The sequence below is a fragment of the Xenia sp. Carnegie-2017 genome, unplaced genomic scaffold, assembly GCF_021976095.1.
Source record: "Xenia sp. Carnegie-2017 unplaced genomic scaffold, XeniaSp_v1 HiC_scaffold_23, whole genome shotgun sequence".
NCBI classification, from domain to species: Eukaryota; Metazoa; Cnidaria; class Anthozoa; order Malacalcyonacea; family Xeniidae; genus Xenia; species Xenia sp. Carnegie-2017.
The window spans coordinates 20409867-20429467 of record NW_025813486.1 but is presented as its reverse complement, the minus strand read 5'-3'; the positions used below and the strand labels follow the sequence as shown (position 1 = coordinate 20429467).

The following is a 19601-nucleotide window of genomic DNA, read 5'->3' as shown; positions in this document are numbered from 1 at the left end:
AAAAATAGAAAGTTTGCATCAACTGCTATATCGTCTGTCGTCTGTCTTTCCAATCAACAAAGTACTGCTTGAAGGTGACGGGTTACATTTCTTCTTTTAGTGGATGGTAATCAGTCAAGTCATAAACATCATTTTCAACATTGCCATGCTGGTGGAATAAACGACTGAGGCTGTGTTTTATTTTTACAATCTTTTCGCGTTTCTTTACTCGTAGATATGGCTGAGTACGTTTTTCAAAATGTTGAGGGCATGCTCCCCGAACTGGAAGAAATGGAAAGGCTCGAATTGTTTACGAAACCAGAAATCAAGTAAGAGTATAGAGCTGTTTCTTAATTGCTGGCTTTTTTAATGTTTGTATACTGGGATTTTCTCTTCGAGTTTAACTACTTTAAACGGAAAATCATCACAATGCCTTGTTCACCATTCAATGTTGTTTTCATTTGTTGAACGTTGTTTTTCCTTTATGCAAAATTAAGGTCCATTGTAAAGAAAAGAACAGCTTTGGAGTATAAATTACGAAGACGAATTTCCCAAAAGACTGATTATCTTCGATATATTCAGGTATTTGACATGCAACAATTGACTACTAAATCGAGTTCAGTTTAGCCAGCAAAACAAACTCAAGTAGCCATATTTCACGTCCTGCAGTGTATTTAACCACAGCCGACTTGCATGACACTGGCACATATAGAATTGTGGATGGATTTTCTTAATTTTAGGGGTGGTGCATAAAAATTTACGGGGGCATGAGCTTGTAAGAAGTTGACATAAGACAAAGTAACGATTTTAGGGAATGCTGGTTGTGAAAAAATGTGTTAGTATTGATGCTTATTTTTGAGAATGTTTTAGCAAGTTTTTGTATGCTTCTAGTATGAATTAAACTTGGATCTTCTCAGAAGGAAGAGAAGAAAGGTAATCTTAGCAACAATGTATACATTTCTTATGTAGCAATAAGTTGAGGGGGCTCAAAACATCGTCAGGAAGTCCGAGAGGGATTGATGATGGTTTTGGGGTGGGATGTGGTAATGTTTGGATCATATTTTTGCATCTTTTCACTTTTCAGAAGGTTCAGGAAAAAGATGATATACACTATGTAGCAATAAATGCATCTCTTAGCAATAAGTTGAGAAAGGGTCAAAAAATCATAAGTCCATGGATAGATTTACTATGGGGGAGGGAGAGTTTTGTTTTGTTCATTTAAAAGTGAGGCATTCATAGCCACCCACCCCTTCTTATAATGAACAGTTGCTAACAGGGGGGGACAAGAACATTAATTGGAAGAGGTGCAAAAATATTCATAGGTAGATTCAGATGTGCTTAACTGATTTCTTTTCTTTTGAAAATACAATTCTATTTTGAAGAAATCAGTTCAGCACAGCTGATTATATGACTATTGACCATTAATATTATAGTTTTGCCACTGATTGTCACACCTATTGTCTTAGTAACTTTGGTATAGCTTAGCCAGGTGTTTTAATAATCATGATTTTGGCTATTAGCATCGTGGAATTGAGCAAAGAGTCTTACCTGGTGAAGCTGTTTTTATTAAACGAATGCATTTGTTATTTCAGGTAAGAAGTTCAACAAAGTTAGCTCCCAAAGTTAGCTACGTAGCTACAATTTATTTAGCTAAATGTTCTGTTTCCTTTTCTTTTCTGTTTAGTCAGCTTTAAAGAAATTTCCTTTGGATGTCAAATTATGGTTACAATATATAGAATACTGCAAGAAAGCTGTAAGTTGATAATGTCTTTGAATGTGTGAAGTTTTTTCTCCTTTAAGTTGTTCTGTGTCAGATAATTTCCATTTATGCAACTATGGCAATTCAGTGTCTGAAATATTTGCAATCTTAGTATCCTCAAGTTAGTGAAATTTGATTTTGGATAACATTTAAGGGCAGCTCATGATGCATAAATCTTTACGAAGTGAGGAATACTCACTTTATCCTATGCAGTTGTTGTTGTAAAGACTCGACAACGAATTTCAAAAAACTCAATAAGAAGTTGCAGCCATTTTGTTAAACATAGTGCTTGTTTTGTTCATGCTCTGGTCAGATGATGCATTCCAATTTGTTCATGGCATATCAAAAGCCATTGATTGGTTTAGCATTATTGGATTTTGTTTATTTTTTTTAACAGGGTAGTACCCAGGCTCTTGGCCGTGTCATAGGTAGAATGTTACAAGCTCATCCTCATAATGCCAGTAAGTTCACCACTGTTTAAATAAACTCATAAAAAATTGAAATGTTCAAAGCTTTATCATCTCTGGCAAATACTCTAACAGTCCCAACTTTTTATTTGATAAATACTGTCTCTAACGACAAACATTACAATACAAAACGACTCAAATCAGTTGAAAGATTCAGGGGGGACAAAGGAAACAGTTGAAAGATTCAGAGGGACAAAGGAATCAGTTGAAAGATTTAGGGGGGGATGAAAGAAACAGTTGAAAGATTCAGGGGGAGACAAAGGAAACAGTTGAAAGATTCAGGGGACAAAGGAAACAGTTGAATGATTCAGGGGGGATGAAGGAAACAGTTGAAAGATTCAGGGGGACAAAGGAAACGGTTGAAAGATTCAGGGGGATGAAGGAAACAGTTGAAAGATTCAGGGGGGACAAAGGAAACGGTTGAAAGATTCAGGGGGGTGAAGGAAACAGTTGAAAGACTTAGGGGGATGAAGGAAACAGTTGAAAGATTCAGGGGGGATGAAGGAAACAGTTGAAAGATTCAGGGGGGGAAGGAAACGGTTTCTCTCCCTTTTTTATGACAATTACAAATTGACAGCTACGTATGCAAGTTGCTTTTTTCATCACGTCGTAAGTGATTCCCCCCATTTTTTTCACAAATACTGCCTATCCCCGATATTACTACAGGGTCCAGTTCTGGGGGCTGATGCACGAAGGTCAAATAACGCTATACACCGTTACGTAGCAATATTTTTGAATGCTTCAAAAATCTCTAAAATCTGTACAACCTTTGAACAGGACAATCAATGAAATACAATACTGACTTTAGAACTACAAAGTTTCATCATCGTTAAGAAAACGTAACATTTTCTTAACGTATTTTTTTAAACTTTTTTCACAAGTTTGAAAAAATTACAATCCAATAGATAACGCTATCCAGGCTTCGTGCAACCGGTCCCTGATAGTAAATGCAGTGTCCGAATTCGTATCTGAGTTTCTTTGAATGATTTTGAAGACTGGGTTTGTCATTCATATTAATTTGAATTATTTAAAGATTTTCCGAGAGGTTTCCGCATAGGAAGCCGAAACGTCAGACGATTTTAAATAATTATTTATTTTCAACAACAATCTGGAAGATCATGTTTGTAAATGTAGATCGTCCAGGTTGTCGAAACGTCAGTGAACAACAACAAAAACAGTCCTTCTCAGGACTTTACCAACCTGGACGATCTACATTTACAAACGTGTAACGATACTCCCGGGTTCAAACCATTTACTTTAATCTGGAAGATCTTTAAATAAATGAAATTACTATGTCTAAGTTAGTGACTTTTCAAAGCCTTTCACTGAATCCCAGCAAGTTCTGTGCTTCCACGTAAACAACATATCTGAAGATGAGCGTAAGGGTCATGCTTTGCGCGCTTGGTTGGCCATTTTAGGAAGCCCGAAAATAGCGGCTGTCTATATAAAACGTGAATATTGAAAACATGGTTTAATTGAAACATAACTGGGCTATGTAGCTTAGAAACAACATTTCACAAAATGTTCAGTGAAGTAAACATTATGATAGTACTCTTATAGTGTTGTTTCATCAAATGAAAATCAAAAATGAATTTATCATGACGTAGCGCAAATCAATATCACTGGCTCGGAAATGCAAATCTATGTTATTACGATGCAGTGACCGTTGCCCAGCAACAGGTTTGCTTGAATTTACAGTACTTCTCTTAATCTCTTTAAGATTTATGGATTATGGCGGCAAAATGGGAGTTTGAGAATCAAAACAATATAAACTCTGCGAGGTGGTTTCCTTAATTTCATAATATTTTTTTGATTTTATCGAAATAATTTATTTATATTTTTCGGGTTTTCAGATCGTTAATGCAAAGAGCTTTGAGATTAAATCCAGAATCGTGCCATCTTTGGTTGGAGGTATGATTTCCAAAAATTCTCTTTCGATAAGCCTAGACAGCCCAATACATCCAGTATCCTATTGCGGTCTGTGACCATTGCTTTTGTTTGAATCATTTACAATGGCCATGCCTACATACGCATGTCACTGACCGCAATAAGACCCTGGATAAGTAATGTTGCCATGGGTTTTTAGTTTCTTGGTTTACAAGCAGTGTAGACTTTAAAAAAAGACGTCTACTGTGTTTGCACAGGCTTATGCAAACCAAGGAGAACTTTGGGAGAACTCAAGACCAGATCAGTGCAAGTCCGAGACCGAAGGTTGAGGGTTGCACATGCTCGAGAGTTCTCACAAACGTCTCCGAGGTTTGCATACGTAAGCCAGTGTAAACACGAAAAACATCTTTCGTTTCTTTTATAAAATAACAACAATGCAAAACAGATAAATTTAAAGCAAACATTTCATTTTTTCCTCTAGCTTGCATTCATGATTCATTTGTAAATTCTCTTCAATTGATTTGATTGATTAAACTCACTACGCTCAGATCGTTTTGCACAGGCTAATGCAAACTCAGCTATAGACCAATCACCGCACGTGTTTTATTGTTTTTATGCTTATGTATATGTTATTACGCGTTTTATTGTTTGATTTTCATATTCTTCCCTCTTCCCTCATAATTTTTTGTACATATACATCCTAATTTACTCATTTTATTCCTCCTTTCCCTCCTTCCATAATTAGTTTGTAAAATCATTCCTGTTTAGACTTAGTTGTTAAAGAATTTAAAATACAATCTTTTACTCGTAGTATTTCAGACTGGAATTATTGTTTATGGAGAAGGTAATGTTAATTTCAACAAGCTCTTGAGGCACGCAATTTTTTCCATACATTCCATATTCTTAATGTTTTCTTTGTCAAATCATTTCAGGTGAAAAAAAGACGACAATTGCTTGGTGTCCAGGACCAAAAAGACAAGGTCAGTGTGTATGTAATGTAAGTGAGATCAAGCAACCAACGCGCTTTTGAAGCATGAATAACTCAAAAAGACAAGGTCAGTGTGTATGTAATGTAAGTGAGATCAAGTAACCAACGCGCTTTTGAAGCATGAATAACTCAAAAAGACAAGGTCAGTGTGTATGTAATGTAAGTGAGATCAAGTAACCAACGCGCTTTTGAAGCATGAATAACTCAAAAAGACAAGGTCAGTGTGTATGTAATGTTAGTGAGATCAAGCAACCAACGCGCTTTTGAAGCATGAATAACTCAAAAAGACAAGGTCAGTGTGTATGTAATGTAAGTGAGATCAAGTAACCAACGCGCTTTGAAGCATGAATAACTCAAAAGACAAGGTCAGTGTGTATGTAATGTAAGTGAGATCAAGCAACCAACGCTTTTGAAGCATGAATAACTCAAAAAGACAAGGTCAGTGTGTATGTAATGTAAGTGAGATCAAGCAACCAACGCGCTTTTGAAGCATGAATAACTCAAAAAGACAAGGTCAGTGTGTATGTAATGTAAGTGAGATCAAGTAACCAACGCGCTTTGAAGCATGAATAACTCAAAAAGACAAGGTCAGTGTGTATGTAATGTAAGTGAGATCAAGCAACCAACGCGCTTTTGAAGCATGAATAACTCAAAAAGACAAGGTCAGTGTGTATGTAATGTAAGTGAGATCAAGCAACCAACGCGCTTTTGAAGCATGAATAACTCAAAAAGACAAGGTCAGTGTGTATGTAATGTAAGTGAGATCAAGCAACCAACGCGCTTTTGAAGCATGAATAACTCAAAAAGACAAGGTCAGTGTGTATGTAATGTTAGTGAGATCAAGCAACCAACGCGCTTTTGAAGCATGAATAACTCAAAAAGACAAGGTCAGTGTGTATGTAATGTAAGTGAGATCAAGTAACCAACGCGCTTTTGAAACATGAATAACTTTGATTTAGATGGACAATTGTTGTTGGTGGTTTACAAGCTGCTAGGTTAGGGTCTGGGAAATAACTTCTTTAGATGGTTAAATGGATTTTAAGAACATTTTACCGGATGTTACGTAAGAAGGGGAACACGTGCATTAAAGATGTAGCTTTTATTATACTGAATTCAACTGTTGTAGTAAATCTTCTTAAAAAATCGCTTTACAAATTTATGATGCTGCATAGGTGTGTATATTTTGACTATGTCCTTTGATTGAACTATCGAAGAAAACTGTAGAGTTGCGTTTTCTCCTTTTTACGTCACTTCCGGCGCTAAGTCACATACTTCAAGGCCCAAAACGTCCGTGAAGATAACAGTTTTAACTTATCAAATACATTGCAAATGTTAACCCATAACTACACTTTACTTTCCGATGAACTCGGTTTCTTTCTTGCTCATATCTAATCATGCTGATAACATTTTCTGTTTTGTAAGTTTTGTAATGCAGTATTATGACGAGTCTTTACGATTATAAACTTTCTGGGAGGGGAGGGTGAATATAATTTATGTTCGTCTTGATTTAATGTAATATTTTATGGTTGATTCAAAATACCTATCCAAATACGGTGGTTTTTTTAACTTTGCACTATCCAAGGATCCCTAGTTATATACTGTTGAAGTTTTCAATCATGTAAAGTCATATAGTATGTATTTATACATGGTATAGTCTTGATATTGCCTCCATATATCATGTACAGAGTTACTGAAAGAAATTCCAGAACCTTGGACAAAATTTTCTCTTGTTACGATGTGTCGTGATGATTTTGAATATTTGCTCGGCAGCTTTTAAACGGAACTTGGACAAACCCAAACTTTTCTTGCTTGCTTTGTTTTTAGGTTCCTTTTAGGATGGGGTATCGTGTCCCCTCTAAATGCTCTCCACCTTCCGCCTCCCCGTTGTCGGTGGTCTTGTCTATACATGATATACGTTATATTTATTTAGGATGTGGTAGATACACCAAGTTCTAGTGAATTCTTATCTGGAAAAACAGCTCATATTGTATACAAAAACGCAATACAAAGCATTTCGGGTATTGTATTTGAAGAAAAAGTTTTCGATTCATAATATGTATTTTTTATTTTTTTATTTACGCATGTGAAGCGAAATTTTTTTGATTTCCTGCAATCTGATTGGCTGCAGCAGTGATATTCTTTGATTTCCTGCAATCTGATTGGCTGCAGCATTGGGCAGCTTTTTGCGATGTCTTGACCGTTTTCCAAAAGGGGATATTTTTATCGCAACGTGTTTGTTTGCAACGTAAAAGTTAAATTTTTGAATTGATTTAAAAGCGATGCAAACTGTTCAAAGAGAAAGCAAAATGCATTCAGATGAAAGTTATCATTTTACTATCCAGACGAAGTAAACATTGTAGAAAACAATCCAATTTCAGTCTAAGCAAGCCACATCGGCTATTTTATTGCGCAAATTTCTTTATTATAGAAATAAAAAAATAAAGACGTTATTTCCCGTTTAGGTCGGTCCGTACTTAAAAAATATTTTCACTCGGTCTCAAAAACGATACAAATAATGAAAGGCAATTCTACAGATTATCCTCGACAGTTTTTCTCAATACATACGAATGAAATGTATGAATTATGAAATAACAATCACGTTCTCAACTTGCCAAAAACAAATGCCATAAAACGTAGCTTTGCATATAGAGGTGCAGAGGCTTGGAATAACATTGAAGATAAAAGAAAATATCCATTGCATGCATAAACTGTATAGATTAAATATTTTTATTTTTATATAGCTCATACTTTGTTTTTTTTTGTTTGTTTATTTTATACCTAGATGTAGTATACTTTTTAATTTTATTTTATCACACGGCTATCTGAAAATCAACTTTTTTATTTTTATATGTAGTTGTATTTTAGGATCCAAGTTGAGATACTAACGTGCTCAAATAAATGTAAATAATAAATAATAACAAACGTCCTTCGGCCTCGAGCCACTTTTGAAACCTCCGGTGAAAATATTTTTCTGTACGGACTTCCCAACCGATAAATAACATATATATATTTTCTTTTTTATAGATAATCTAGAATTTCGTTTGAAATTCGTTGATATTTATGATTTGTTCTGTGATTGTGATGAAGGAATTGATGAAGTATATAGAAGGTTGGTGAGATATTAAATTTGTGTTTTTGCGAAATTTTTGAAAATTCCAACTGCTCTTGAAAGGTTAAGAATTTCGCGTTGTTTCAGTAGTCTATTGAAAGTTTTAATCGATTATTAAACTATTAATTTTACTTTCGTTTTGTATCATATTGTTTTCAAATTTTATATTTGTTGACGATTTGAAGATTGAGTAAGATGAGAACGAGTCTCTAATTCGTGCTTTGCGTGACTAGTGCTCATACGGGACCATTATCAGTGTACGGGACCAATGATTTAGAACCCAGTCCTCTAGATACCTAACTACCGTGTCAAGATGAGTGAAGGATGGCATCTTGAAAGGTGGCAAAAAGCAAAACTGAAAATGCAAAATAAGCTAAAAGAAAGTTTAAAAAACAATTTTATCAATCTTTTTATGAAACCTAGGCTATCGACTTGGCAACTATATATCAACTCACCAAAAGCAGTTGTTAGTCGTAAATATCGTCAGTTTTACCATCTTTCAAGATGGCGACTTGCCTCACTACTAACTATAGAATTTTGGCGGAGTCAGATATCTAGTAGACTGGGTTCTAGGTCATTGATCAGAGCATCTAATTTTGAGTTGAAAGTACCATTTCAACCAAACTGTTGGTTGGAAATTTCTAAAAAAGAATTTATAGACAAAATTTTACGAATAGGATTATTTTTCAAATATTTTGAATTTTAAGTGTAATTATTTTGATGTATTCTGAGTTACCCTAGGATCTGTTATTGTCCCTATAAAATCGTCAACTAGCGCGCAAAGCACGACTCTGATACTCTTTCTTGTATATTTAAAATAAATACCTCACACTGAGCAAAGTTTTAATGCAAAACGAGCTTATCCTAGGTCGAAATGACTGGTGACAATCGTGCGTGAATTGTTTTCTTTTATTTTACAGTCTGTCAAAAGATTTTCCGCTTTCTGAAGAAGCTTGGAATGCTTTAGCTATGCGGAATTTGAAAGAAAAACAGGCTGGAAAACTTCAAGACAAAGGTAAGTAATGCTTGTCATTAGCGTAGCCAGCCAGCAAATTTTAAGCCTGTTTTCCACTTGCCACGTATCGTAACGTATCGTAGCAAAACGTAACATGGCGCATGCGTCCATCAAAGTGACCATCAAATTCATTAGCACGCATGCGCCATGTTACGTTTTGCTACGATACGTTACGATACGTGGCTAGTGGAAAGCAGGCTTAAGTCCTACTATGTAAATTTCAAAACATTTTCATTTTTTTTTTTTTGAAATCCATTGTTTTTACATTGACCAGTCCGCGGAAAATTTCTATAGCTTGACTAAATAAACCAAAAGACTACACATCTTATCTACTTAATTGAATACTGTTGTTATGTACTGTATGTACGATGTATTTATTGTTCATATGTTTAAACTTTGCTTTAATTTTTGAAGATTTCGATAGTTTACAGTCTGAAAGAAACAGCGTCTTTGAAGATGCTGTCCAGAAAGTGAATACAGGTACGTCTAACTTACGATGGTTTTTTTAGCTGTCAAAAACAGCAACCACGCATTCTCACTTTAGTCTTATGAGCTCAATAGCAGCAACCACGCATTCTCACTTTAGTGTTATAAACTCAAAAACAGTAACCACGCATGCTCACTTTAGACATATAAACTCAAAAACAGTAACCACGCATGCTCACTTTAGACATATTAATTCAAAAACAGTAACCACGCATGTTCACTTTAGACATATTAACTCAAAAACAGTTACCACGCATGCTCACTTTAGGCCTACTTCAAACGTCGATTTTTACATGTGCCAAATGCATTGAAAAAAAATATCAATATGAGAAAATTCCTGATTATCTTTTGTTTTTAATGCATTCAACTCTTGTATAGCTCGACTTTGGAAACGGGTCTTAGTCTAATAATGGATATGCTCTCAATTCTCGTAACGCTGAGATGTTTGACGAATGTATTGACTTTCAGAGTTTTTTCTATTACGATGAGGGGCAATAATCATATATGCAAATTATAATCCACAGAAAACAATTGATTTTAATAGAACTTACTACGCCAGAGCATGAAAACATGAATATTCCCGCCTCTCCCAGTTATCGAGCTGGCTACGGCAGCAATACTTTTGTCCAAATTGTTTCTTTACACTGTTGCCATCATTTGACGCCTACTTTTGATGCTTTCACGCTTCATCCACCCCACCCCCCTAATGTCGATTTTCTTTGGCCGTGTCTATGTCTATTCTCAATAATTTTTCACCCTCCCCCCCCTTTCATTTCAATTTCCGTTATAAAAATTCATACCTCATTTTATTAATTAATGAATTATTTCTTCAGAGAAAATGTGGAGTTATTACCTCGATGCTTGTGTCGGAGATTTGGAAAGACACACAATTTCAGACAAAGTCTTGAAGAAAGTATGAATGTTTATGTCAAATAGAACATTCCCTAATGCCACTAATTATTTGGACTCTTCTATCCTCGTGTCCCTCATGTCCCTTATGCCACTGAATGTTTTAAACTCCACTTTCCTCGTGTCCTTTATATCCTTCATGCCACTAATGTTTTGGACTCTACTTTCCTCGTGTCTCTCATGTCCCTCATGCCACTAAATGTTTTAAATTCTACTTTCCTCTTGTCCTTTATATCCTTCATGCCACTAAATGTTTAAACTCTACTTTCCTTGTGTCCCTTATATCCTTCATGCCACTAATTGTTTGGACTCTACTTCCCTCGTGTCCCTCATGTCCCTCATGCCACTAACTGTTTGAACTCTACTATCCTCGTGTCCCTCATGCCACTAATTGTTTTAAACTCTACTTTCCTCGTGTCCTTTATATCCCTCATGCCACTAATTGTTTGGACTCTACTTTCCTCGTGTCCCTCATGTCCCTCGTTTTACTTATTTCTCTCATTCAACATATTGTTCATTTTCTCGCAGAATGTGGAACACACTCTAAAGGTTTTTCGATCAGCTCATGAAGCGAAGAAGCTCTCGGCGGAAAAACACGTTCTGTGGGTAAGAGAAATGCCTAAATAACTACCATTGTCCAAAGGAACTGTTCTCTTTAAGTTGATGGTCTTTTAGTGATTTTCTGTGGGAGCTGTTATAGTTCGCTCATGCAATCTCCGTGACGAAGCAATATTTTTTCTAAACTGCATCCAAAATGGCGTTTATAGAGGCTTTATAATTATGAGGGAACAGTACCACATTGTGAATTGAAAACGTGGAAAAAGAGTGAAATTAGTTGTTGCACATTTGAATCAATTTCCGTCGTAATTTCTCTTAAAACGCACTTTGTTTCGGTTCCAAATTTATGCGAAAACTGTAGGTTTCGTAATCAAAGACAGTTAGAAAATTTCGTGTAGATTTATAAAGAATCTCAAACGATACGATATATAGCAAAAGGAGTTTATATTTATACATATCTTTATGAGTGTGGATTGGTTAAAATCCCAACGCAATATATCAACTGGATGCCCTTTTCTAAAACAAAAGAAATTAGATTTTCCATGTTTTCGTGTTTATGTCTTATCTTACATGTTGGTTTGAACCATTCCGTGTCAGTTTTCTGTAGTCCTTACAGTATTTAATAACATGTGAACATTCATTAAAGTTGCCCACGTCAACTCTCTTTATCTAGGTAAAAATACTGCAGCGAAATGCTAAATGGAATGAAAGTTTGGCTATTTGCAAAAATGCGCTGAAAGATTTTCCCAGCTCGGTCATCATATGGAAAAAATATTTCACTCTTCAAATTAATGGTAAATATAATATCCTTTGTAATATTGAAGGCTTAAACCTTTAGAGGGTAAAGAAAAACGGAACAGGAGGGAGTGTTAAAGCTCATTCAACAAAGTCTAACAAAAAACATCTATTTTATTTTATCGAAACAACGTAAACGTTACTATCATTATACCTCACTTATCCAAATATATCCATACAAGTCTGTATCGCTGACTGTTCAATACTTGTTCGTCCTTAATAATTTTGTCGATTTGTTTTTTTAAGAAAATTCTTGTGGAAATTTGATTGAGGAACTATGTGGTTGTCTGAGCCATTTTAAATCCGATGTTGTAAGTACTTCATATAAACATTAATAACGTATTTGGAGGTTGAGATTGAGGGGAAACACTTTTCCATCCTGACTGACCTAAAAGGTAAATAACGTATTTATTTTTCACAAAAGGCAACAGTCTTATTAGATTGCAATAATAGCGTCCAAGTAAACAATCAAAACTTTGCTCTTCGTTGTACTTGAAAGCTCAAAAATTACTTAAAATAGGTTATTACTGTTAAAAGTCAGCCGATAATTTCTTTTTTAAAACGAAACGAAACATAACAAAACTCTTCGCTCTAGTATTTAGGTATAGGATTCAAGACTGCGGTCAAGATATCGTAGAAAAACCGCCCCCTGCTGCAGGAAAGGCTAGGATTTTGCACACGCTGCTGCAGCCAATCAGATTGCAGGAAAGGCTAGGATTTTGCACACGCTGCTGCAGCCAATCAGATTGCAGGAAAGGCTACGATTTTGCACACGCTGCTGCAGCCAATCAGTTGCAGGAAAGGCTAGGATTTTGCACACACTGCTGCAGCCAATCAGATTGCAGGAAAGGCTAGGATTTTGCACGCGCTGCTGCAGCCTTTCAGATTGCAGGAAAGGCTAGATTCCGCCCGTAGCTGATTTGTAAAAAATAAGTATATTTATCGGCTTGGGGGTCCACGACATTGTTAAGACTGAGGGGCAATATCTTCTGTGCGGAACGATCTACGTATTTATTTTTTTGCTATGGGCGACAATCTTGGATTGTGCCGATTCAACGATGAAAACAATGAAAATTTTGCTTGATCATTTTGCTTCGAAAAAATCAAGGGATTATCACAATTATGTTTGCTAATAATTTCCTTTGTAAAACAGAAGAATAGAAAATAAAAAAAACACTCCTTGTGTCCCTCGAATATTTAGCTATAGTATTCTTGACCGTGGTCACACATCGCAAAATTCGTGCAATACCGACCGACCCCTGCAAGAGTCAATCACATTACAGTGAAGGCTATGATTTGGCACGCTGTTGATATTTTTTAAAAAATATTAAGTCATATTGTTTATTTTCTTACAGGATATCTTGGACATGTGGCATTTTGGTGTTGAATTATTCACTTCACTGCAAGCGACAGATGAAATTGATCGTCTTTATAAGGTACTCAAGTGTTTCAAACCATGATCGACGAATCATACGTAACCTGTTTTGTGACGTCATTGCTATTGGTGCGGCTGACGGCTACGGCTGATGACTTTGTTGTAATCCATTATAAAATCACCTTTTTGTTGATGTCAATTGTCTGTTTAACTTACATTTTTACAGTCTTGTGTCGAGATTTGCACAAGTAAGAATGCACTGGAAAAAATAAGCGAACTCTACCTGGAGTTGATTTTCTTAAGAGATGGTATAAAACGCGCAAGAAAATTATACAAAAGGTATTATTTAATAAATATCCTTTAATGCCTTTTTCTTCCTTTTCTCTTCCTTCAGTTTATTTCACTTAAAAAGTAAAAGATTTTTAATGTGTTTGCACAGACTCTAACAAACCGAGGAGACCTTTGGGAGAACTCGAGAGCAGATCAGTGCAAGCCCTAGACAGAAGCTCGAGAGTTTTCACAAACGTCTCCGAGGTTTTCATAAGCCAGGCTTCAAACACAAAAAACATCTTTTATTTCTTTTATAAAATAACAGTAATGCGAAAGGGATAAATTTAAGTGGAATGTTTAATCTTTCCTCCGACATGTAGCTTTTCATGATTGATTTGCAAATTCTCCTCCTGATTGATTCAATTGATTTAGCTCAGATCGGTTTGCGCAAACGGATGCAAAAGCGTACGCGTTGTATTGTTGTCATTTTATAAATGACAACATGTTCATTTGATGTTGATTAGATTATTGGTATCCTTAAGTATCCTTCTGTGTATCTTATGTTCCTTCAATGTTCCTCACATTGACATAGCTCATGTTTTTTTAGTCTCCATATTCTTCACTATCCTTCTGTGTACCTATTTTCCCTCAATGTACCTCACATTAACATAGCTCGTGTTTTTTTTAAATCTTCATATTCTTCACCATCTTTCTGTGCATCCTATCTTCCTTCAGTGTTTATACATGGATGCAGCTAAAAAAATTTTACTTTTATTTAGATTGTTGAAAGAGATTCCGATGTCGTTTTCATTGTATCAAAAATGCATGACAATTGAGAAGTCACAGGTAAGGGTTTTTACGCTCTATGGTTTCCTCTGGAACGTGGATAACATTTAGACCCATTTACATTTCACCGAGTTGCTCTTTGAGCAAGTTAAATTGTTCATCTATAAAAAGGCAGTGATCATGTTTGTTGTTAGAAACACAAATAAAATAGACTAAATACATTAACTTAATAAGCAATTATTTCGAGCATATATCTCTTTCAACTTAATGAAGATTTCTTGATGAGCCAAAATAGTCAAACGTTTACTGTTCAAAACAAAAAGTTCAATTATCTCTATTACAATTTTAGGCGATGCCGAATATGAAGCGATTAAGGAAACTCTTCGAGACAGCGGTGGATAACTTCGGCTCTGACTATTCAGGTTAATTTCATTTGTGTTTTAATGAATGTGTGTTTACCATGATGCATTGCGTGCCAATCACTTTGAGAAAATGGTTGATTTTGTAGTTGTTCGACCCTGTGAAAAATTTTCAAAGCGTTTATTCATTATGTAGTCAACGCGGGCGTTGATAATTGCTGTAAAATAATGTTTTTAAGTAATTTTACCAAATTATGATTTAAAAAGGCTTCTTGCCTTGCTAATGCATTAATTTGTGCTAAGTGAATTTTCAGGAAAACTAAACGAGGTTCTTTCAATACAGTGTGCCGCAGGCTCAGATATAAACATAAACGAAAGCGCAAAATGCATCTTGGTTGACAGACATTCTTTAAGTAAAAACAAAAGAGTGTAATGTGTAATTTATAGAAGACAGTAATGTTTAGGGACTGTTGAGCCGGGGGGGCATGGACCCCTCAAATTTTCCATGGACAAGGAATTCATTGGGTAAAATTCGGTGTTAATTCATTGGGTAAATTTCGTGTTATACTGCAGAAAATTAGACCAGGTTTCGTCCCAAAGGCGTCCGCTTACTGGAGGTTTGACTGTACATCAAACTATCTTTTTATGTTTACTGTAGTTATTTTATATTTCTGACCGTTTGAGACAGTTTCATTATAAAATCATCTATTTCAATACAATAAAGTTGCTCCGGCCTCTAATGTTCATTCATTTCCCTCCCAATCCCTGTTTTACCTACGCTTAGGTCCATTCATTTCCCTCCCAATCCCTGTTTGTTCCACATTTATTTTCCTTCATTCTAACATCATAACAATGTACCTCCTTCCTGTAGATATTTGGATCGATTACATCAGGTTTGAACAGAAAGAAGGTGAGCCTAGTCTAGTTGCCAATCTTCATTGGCGAGCAATGAAAAGTTTATCTGGTGAGAAAGTTGAACAATTTATAACAAAGTATACGTTGTTACAGAAAGATTCAAGTTAAATTAAAATACTGAAAAACATAAAGCAAGTTCATGGTTACTTGAATATAAATAATTAAAACAGTTTTTCGTTAAATTTTATAATTCTTTTATAATTCTTAAAAATCATTTCATTTCAAAATGACATAATGCAGCAAAACATGTGTTTGTAAATATTAGCACGCACCCACCCCCCTCCCCTCGATATATTGAGCTAATGATGCCTTCGCTCTAATCCTTAAATCTTTTTGAGTCTTGCGCCCAAATTCATTCTCAGAAGACTGGATCAACTTTGTGAGTCTCGTTCTCAAATTCACTGTCGGAAGACTGGGTCAGAGGAATTAGGAATATGTTCTTTACGATAAAAATACTTTTGTACAAGTTAACAAAATTTTACATGAAGTAGTTTTAAATGTTTATTTGCCTTTTTAGTTGTATTACAATGAAGTTTTTACGAAAGATTGTCTTCCAGCTCTTGTTTCACAAAGCAAAGTTTTATTAGAATCCTTATACTAACACTACTTTTATGTTTTATCTAAATCTCAAAAAAACAATTTTTCGTTCATTGTAGACTGTGAAGTGTGGTACATAATGTGATAGTCTGATAATGAAAATATAAAATTGTTACTCAAGTATGGCAATCATAAAGTAATGAATGGTATTTTAAGTACTGCTGAACAAGCATTTCCGTTTATCGCGGGCTGATTGTATCACATTGCCATATTGCCATAGCAACGAAGCACTGCCAAATACATCCAATTGAAATTTGAAATGTTGCACTGATATGATTTACTCAAATGACTTCACAAGGAAAGGTAACGAATACCGTCTTGACAAATCTCTCCGACTATTTGTTGGTAGTTTCAAACGAGCCTTATTCTACGAGAAGAGATAAGCGATTCGGCTTACCTTCCTTGCGGTCATCGTCGACGATATCATGGCGACCAGCACGCCGTGGTCGAAGACCTTTGCACATGTCCACGCCGAATCTTTTTTACGGAGACAAAATTGCCGATTATAAGAGCATTACGAAAGATGTAAGTTAGCGTCGCAAATATTGTGGCTTTGGCAGTAATGGATATCAGGGAAGTTTTTGTTGATTTTAGTGTTTTTTATCTTTGATGTTGTTTACATTCTTTGATGTTGCAATTAACATTCTTAGTGACTAATTGCATTTTTCTAAAAAATGGTGTTTGCTCTGGTTCAATGCCAAAAAATGTGTAAGTAAAAGGGTGTATTTTTAGAGTTATGGCATCTTGCAAGTCTTGTATTTCCATGTGGAGACTTTTTAATATCACAGTACAACTGACTTTTATGTTTTCATAAATGATTTACCGTCTATGGATTATAAACTTTCATGACTGTTTTGTAGAGTTTCGGTGGAAAATGTGATTTACAACCAGTCCAACAATTGAACATCTGCCCGTCTTTACATAGCTCTCAGTTTGATTTTGGCATTGACTCGCAATTTCACCATAGCACAACAAATGGGGAAAACTTTAAGAAATATAGTAAGGTACCTGGTGCAAATCATGTTGATCGATCAAGATGGATAGATCAGATGGCAGGACATAGTATGGCTAAGATAACTAGACATGGTTGTTCAAATAATGTAAGTTAGCAATTTGTTTTTTTCTATGACAAGTCAAATAAAGTTCATTGTAATTCAACCACACATTTAGGAAAGTTTTCATTTTCCTTTTGAAGGTTGACTTCTCTACTACGTATTCCAAAAACCATCAAATGACACGTCCCCATTGTCCACCAGACAAATTTAATGGAAGATGGAAAACAAGCATTTACACTATTTGTCCAGGTTTGTGTCAGTTTCCACTCCAGTCATAAAGCCAGTCAGTGCCATTTCCAAATGGAATGGCCAGTCCACAAGTTTTATCATGCCATATAATTTTCATATCATCATCTTATTTATTTAAAGTTTCGAAGTGTAATGTTTTTACAATGAGTGAAAACCAAAAAAATTTACATACAGCATGACTAAATTTGTTTTTATACCTTCAGTTCGAATGCAAATATTTTGTATTTAGTTTGAAATAAATGTGCAATGATTTTCTTGGTTAAATACATTTTAGCAGCTGCAGATCAAGTCTTTCAAAATTTTTGTAGGGGGGGTGTTCTTGAGTCCCCCCTGCCACTGCTGAAGGCTGGCTATGCTTCTGATAATGCTGAATCCCCTTACATTCAATTATTGATCTAGGAGTTCTATTTTGTTATGTTTTTACTTGTTTTGACCATATTTTAAAAGTGAAAAATGCATCATTACATGTTTGTAAATGTAGATCGTCCAAGTTGGTATAGTCCTGAGAAGGACTGTTTTTGTTGTTGTTGACTGACGTTTCGACAACCTTAGCGGAAGACTCTGAAGATGACTACAGCTAAGGTTGTCGAAACGTCAACAACATTTACAAACCTGGACGATATACATTTACAAACATGTAACGATACTCCCGGGTTCAAACCCCTTACTTTAAAAATACATCAATTGTGTAGGAAATACAGGCGAGAAAAAATATCATTCAATATCCGCAAATGAATATTTGGTTAAACGTCGCAAGAAATTAGCAAATGGATCTCATTTTTGATTCATTATTGGCGGCGGGTTGAAGATATGTGTAGAAAAATGGTTGTCTTGGAAACGAATGAAATGTTTATATTTTCTTCGCATGGAATAATTATACCAGTAAAAAAACCTCTGTTATTTTTTCGTTCAATTTTAATTTTAAACTTTAATAATGATATATTGTATCTCATCGTAAATTTTGCGCGTTCCAAAGGCGCGCATACGTATTACAATGACCGTAGTTAATTGTGTGTGGGGAGGGTGTTTATTCGTAGTTACGGACAAGCTCGTACCGTAAAATTACTTGAAATTTGTGGCCAATCAGAATGCAGAAAATGTAGAAAAATGCTCTTTCTAAAATAGAGGTTTTATATTAGCTATATCAGCATTTCATCACGTCGCTTTCGCGTCAAAAATATAGAGAAAAAACGACGAAATATCAGGAAAACTTGAAACGTTTAGTCTTCGACCAAGACAATCACAGTTTCAGTGTGTATTAGCTTCGTTTTCAGTAGCTTCTACCACAAAAATGACGACTTCGTCACAACTCTGAGACACCATTTCAAAGTATCGACAATCCGAACTTATTTACTTTTTTCTAACCAAGTTAAAAGACAAAAACAAAACGATTTGTTTGTTGTGATTTGATTTGTAATTTGCCAATTTTAAAATTATCATTTAAAAATAGTTCCATCACTTTCTCTCACTATTCATCAACATTCCCTGATAACCATCATCGTGTTAAGCAGTTTTAAGAATGCCTATTAAAACCGAGAAATCGAAATTGGCTTTTACAGACTGCTTGAGATTCATTCATATAGCATTTATGATATTTTTTCTGGGAAGGGGGGTTTTTTTTGTGTGGTGTTTATGTTTTCTTTATGGACGAGTTAATATCTATGTAAGCCATTGTCATTGCACGTACTCTGGTGAATATCTTTACCCCACGCTCCTCGATAATCCAGTATCCTATTGCGGTCTGTGATGTGATGTAAAAACGTCGTATGAAGGTGTGTACTCAACCATAAATAGGGTATGACGCTCTTTTTACTCCACCATCTTTCAACGCATCACGCAAACGTCACGTTTTGTTTGATAAATTTCTTTTATAATCACTGACTGTAATGGGTAACTGGATGAAATGGACTCTTTGGCCCAACTTTTCTAGAATTGAGTTGTACCTTCAGCTTCATTCAAAATGCAGAATCGACTTATGTCATTCGCACATCCAGCCAGGTCTTTCTTGCTGAAATACTTTCATGTATGTAGTTAAAAGAAGAA

At 35.3% G+C, this 19601-nt stretch overlaps 2 protein-coding genes across 2 annotated transcripts; both read left to right on the top strand.

Annotated features, from left to right (window-relative positions):
* The first annotated feature begins 138 nt into the window (after window positions 1-138).
* On the top strand, window positions 139-15788 carry LOC124449426 (U3 small nucleolar RNA-associated protein 6 homolog). Its single transcript, XM_047000347.1, has 23 exons — window positions 139-308; window positions 477-561; window positions 871-912; window positions 1500-1571; window positions 1664-1732; window positions 2136-2199; window positions 3926-3986; window positions 4059-4116; window positions 4904-4936; window positions 5025-5072; window positions 7011-7098; window positions 8105-8189; window positions 9110-9204; window positions 9619-9684; window positions 10524-10603; window positions 11128-11205; window positions 11831-11951; window positions 12199-12263; window positions 13308-13388; window positions 13554-13666; window positions 14377-14443; window positions 14733-14805; window positions 15614-15788. The coding sequence occupies exons 1-23, from the start codon at window positions 217-219 to the stop codon at window positions 15763-15765; spliced, it is 1788 nt and encodes a 595-aa protein (XP_046856303.1). The 5' UTR covers window positions 139-216; the 3' UTR covers window positions 15766-15788.
* A 699-nt stretch (window positions 15789-16487) lies between these two features.
* Window positions 16488-18700, top strand: LOC124448359. Its single transcript, XM_046999367.1, has 4 exons — window positions 16488-16779; window positions 17115-17354; window positions 17450-17558; window positions 18251-18700. The coding sequence occupies exons 1-4, from the start codon at window positions 16540-16542 to the stop codon at window positions 18340-18342; spliced, it is 681 nt and encodes a 226-aa protein (XP_046855323.1). The 5' UTR covers window positions 16488-16539; the 3' UTR covers window positions 18343-18700.
* Window positions 18701-19601: the final 901 nt, after the last annotated feature.

Coding starts and splice junctions, on each gene's coding strand:
- LOC124448359 (XM_046999367.1), top strand. CDS start 16,540: ATGACTTCACAAGGAAAGGTAACGAATACCGTCTTGACAAATCTCTCC. Junction 16,780..17,114: donor ATAAGAGCATTACGAAAGAT/GTAAGTTAGCGT, acceptor ACTGTTTTGTAG/AGTTTCGGTGGAAAATGTGA. Junction 17,559..18,250: donor CATTTACACTATTTGTCCAG/GTTTGTGTCAGT, acceptor TCAATTGTGTAG/GAAATACAGGCGAGAAAAAA.
- LOC124449426 (XM_047000347.1), top strand. CDS start 217: ATGGCTGAGTACGTTTTTCAAAATGTTGAGGGCATGCTCCCCGAACTG. Junction 2,200..3,925: donor AGCTCATCCTCATAATGCCA/GTAAGTTCACCA, acceptor AATCTCTTTAAG/ATTTATGGATTATGGCGGCA. Junction 12,264..13,307: donor GCCATTTTAAATCCGATGTT/GTAAGTACTTCA, acceptor ATTTTCTTACAG/GATATCTTGGACATGTGGCA.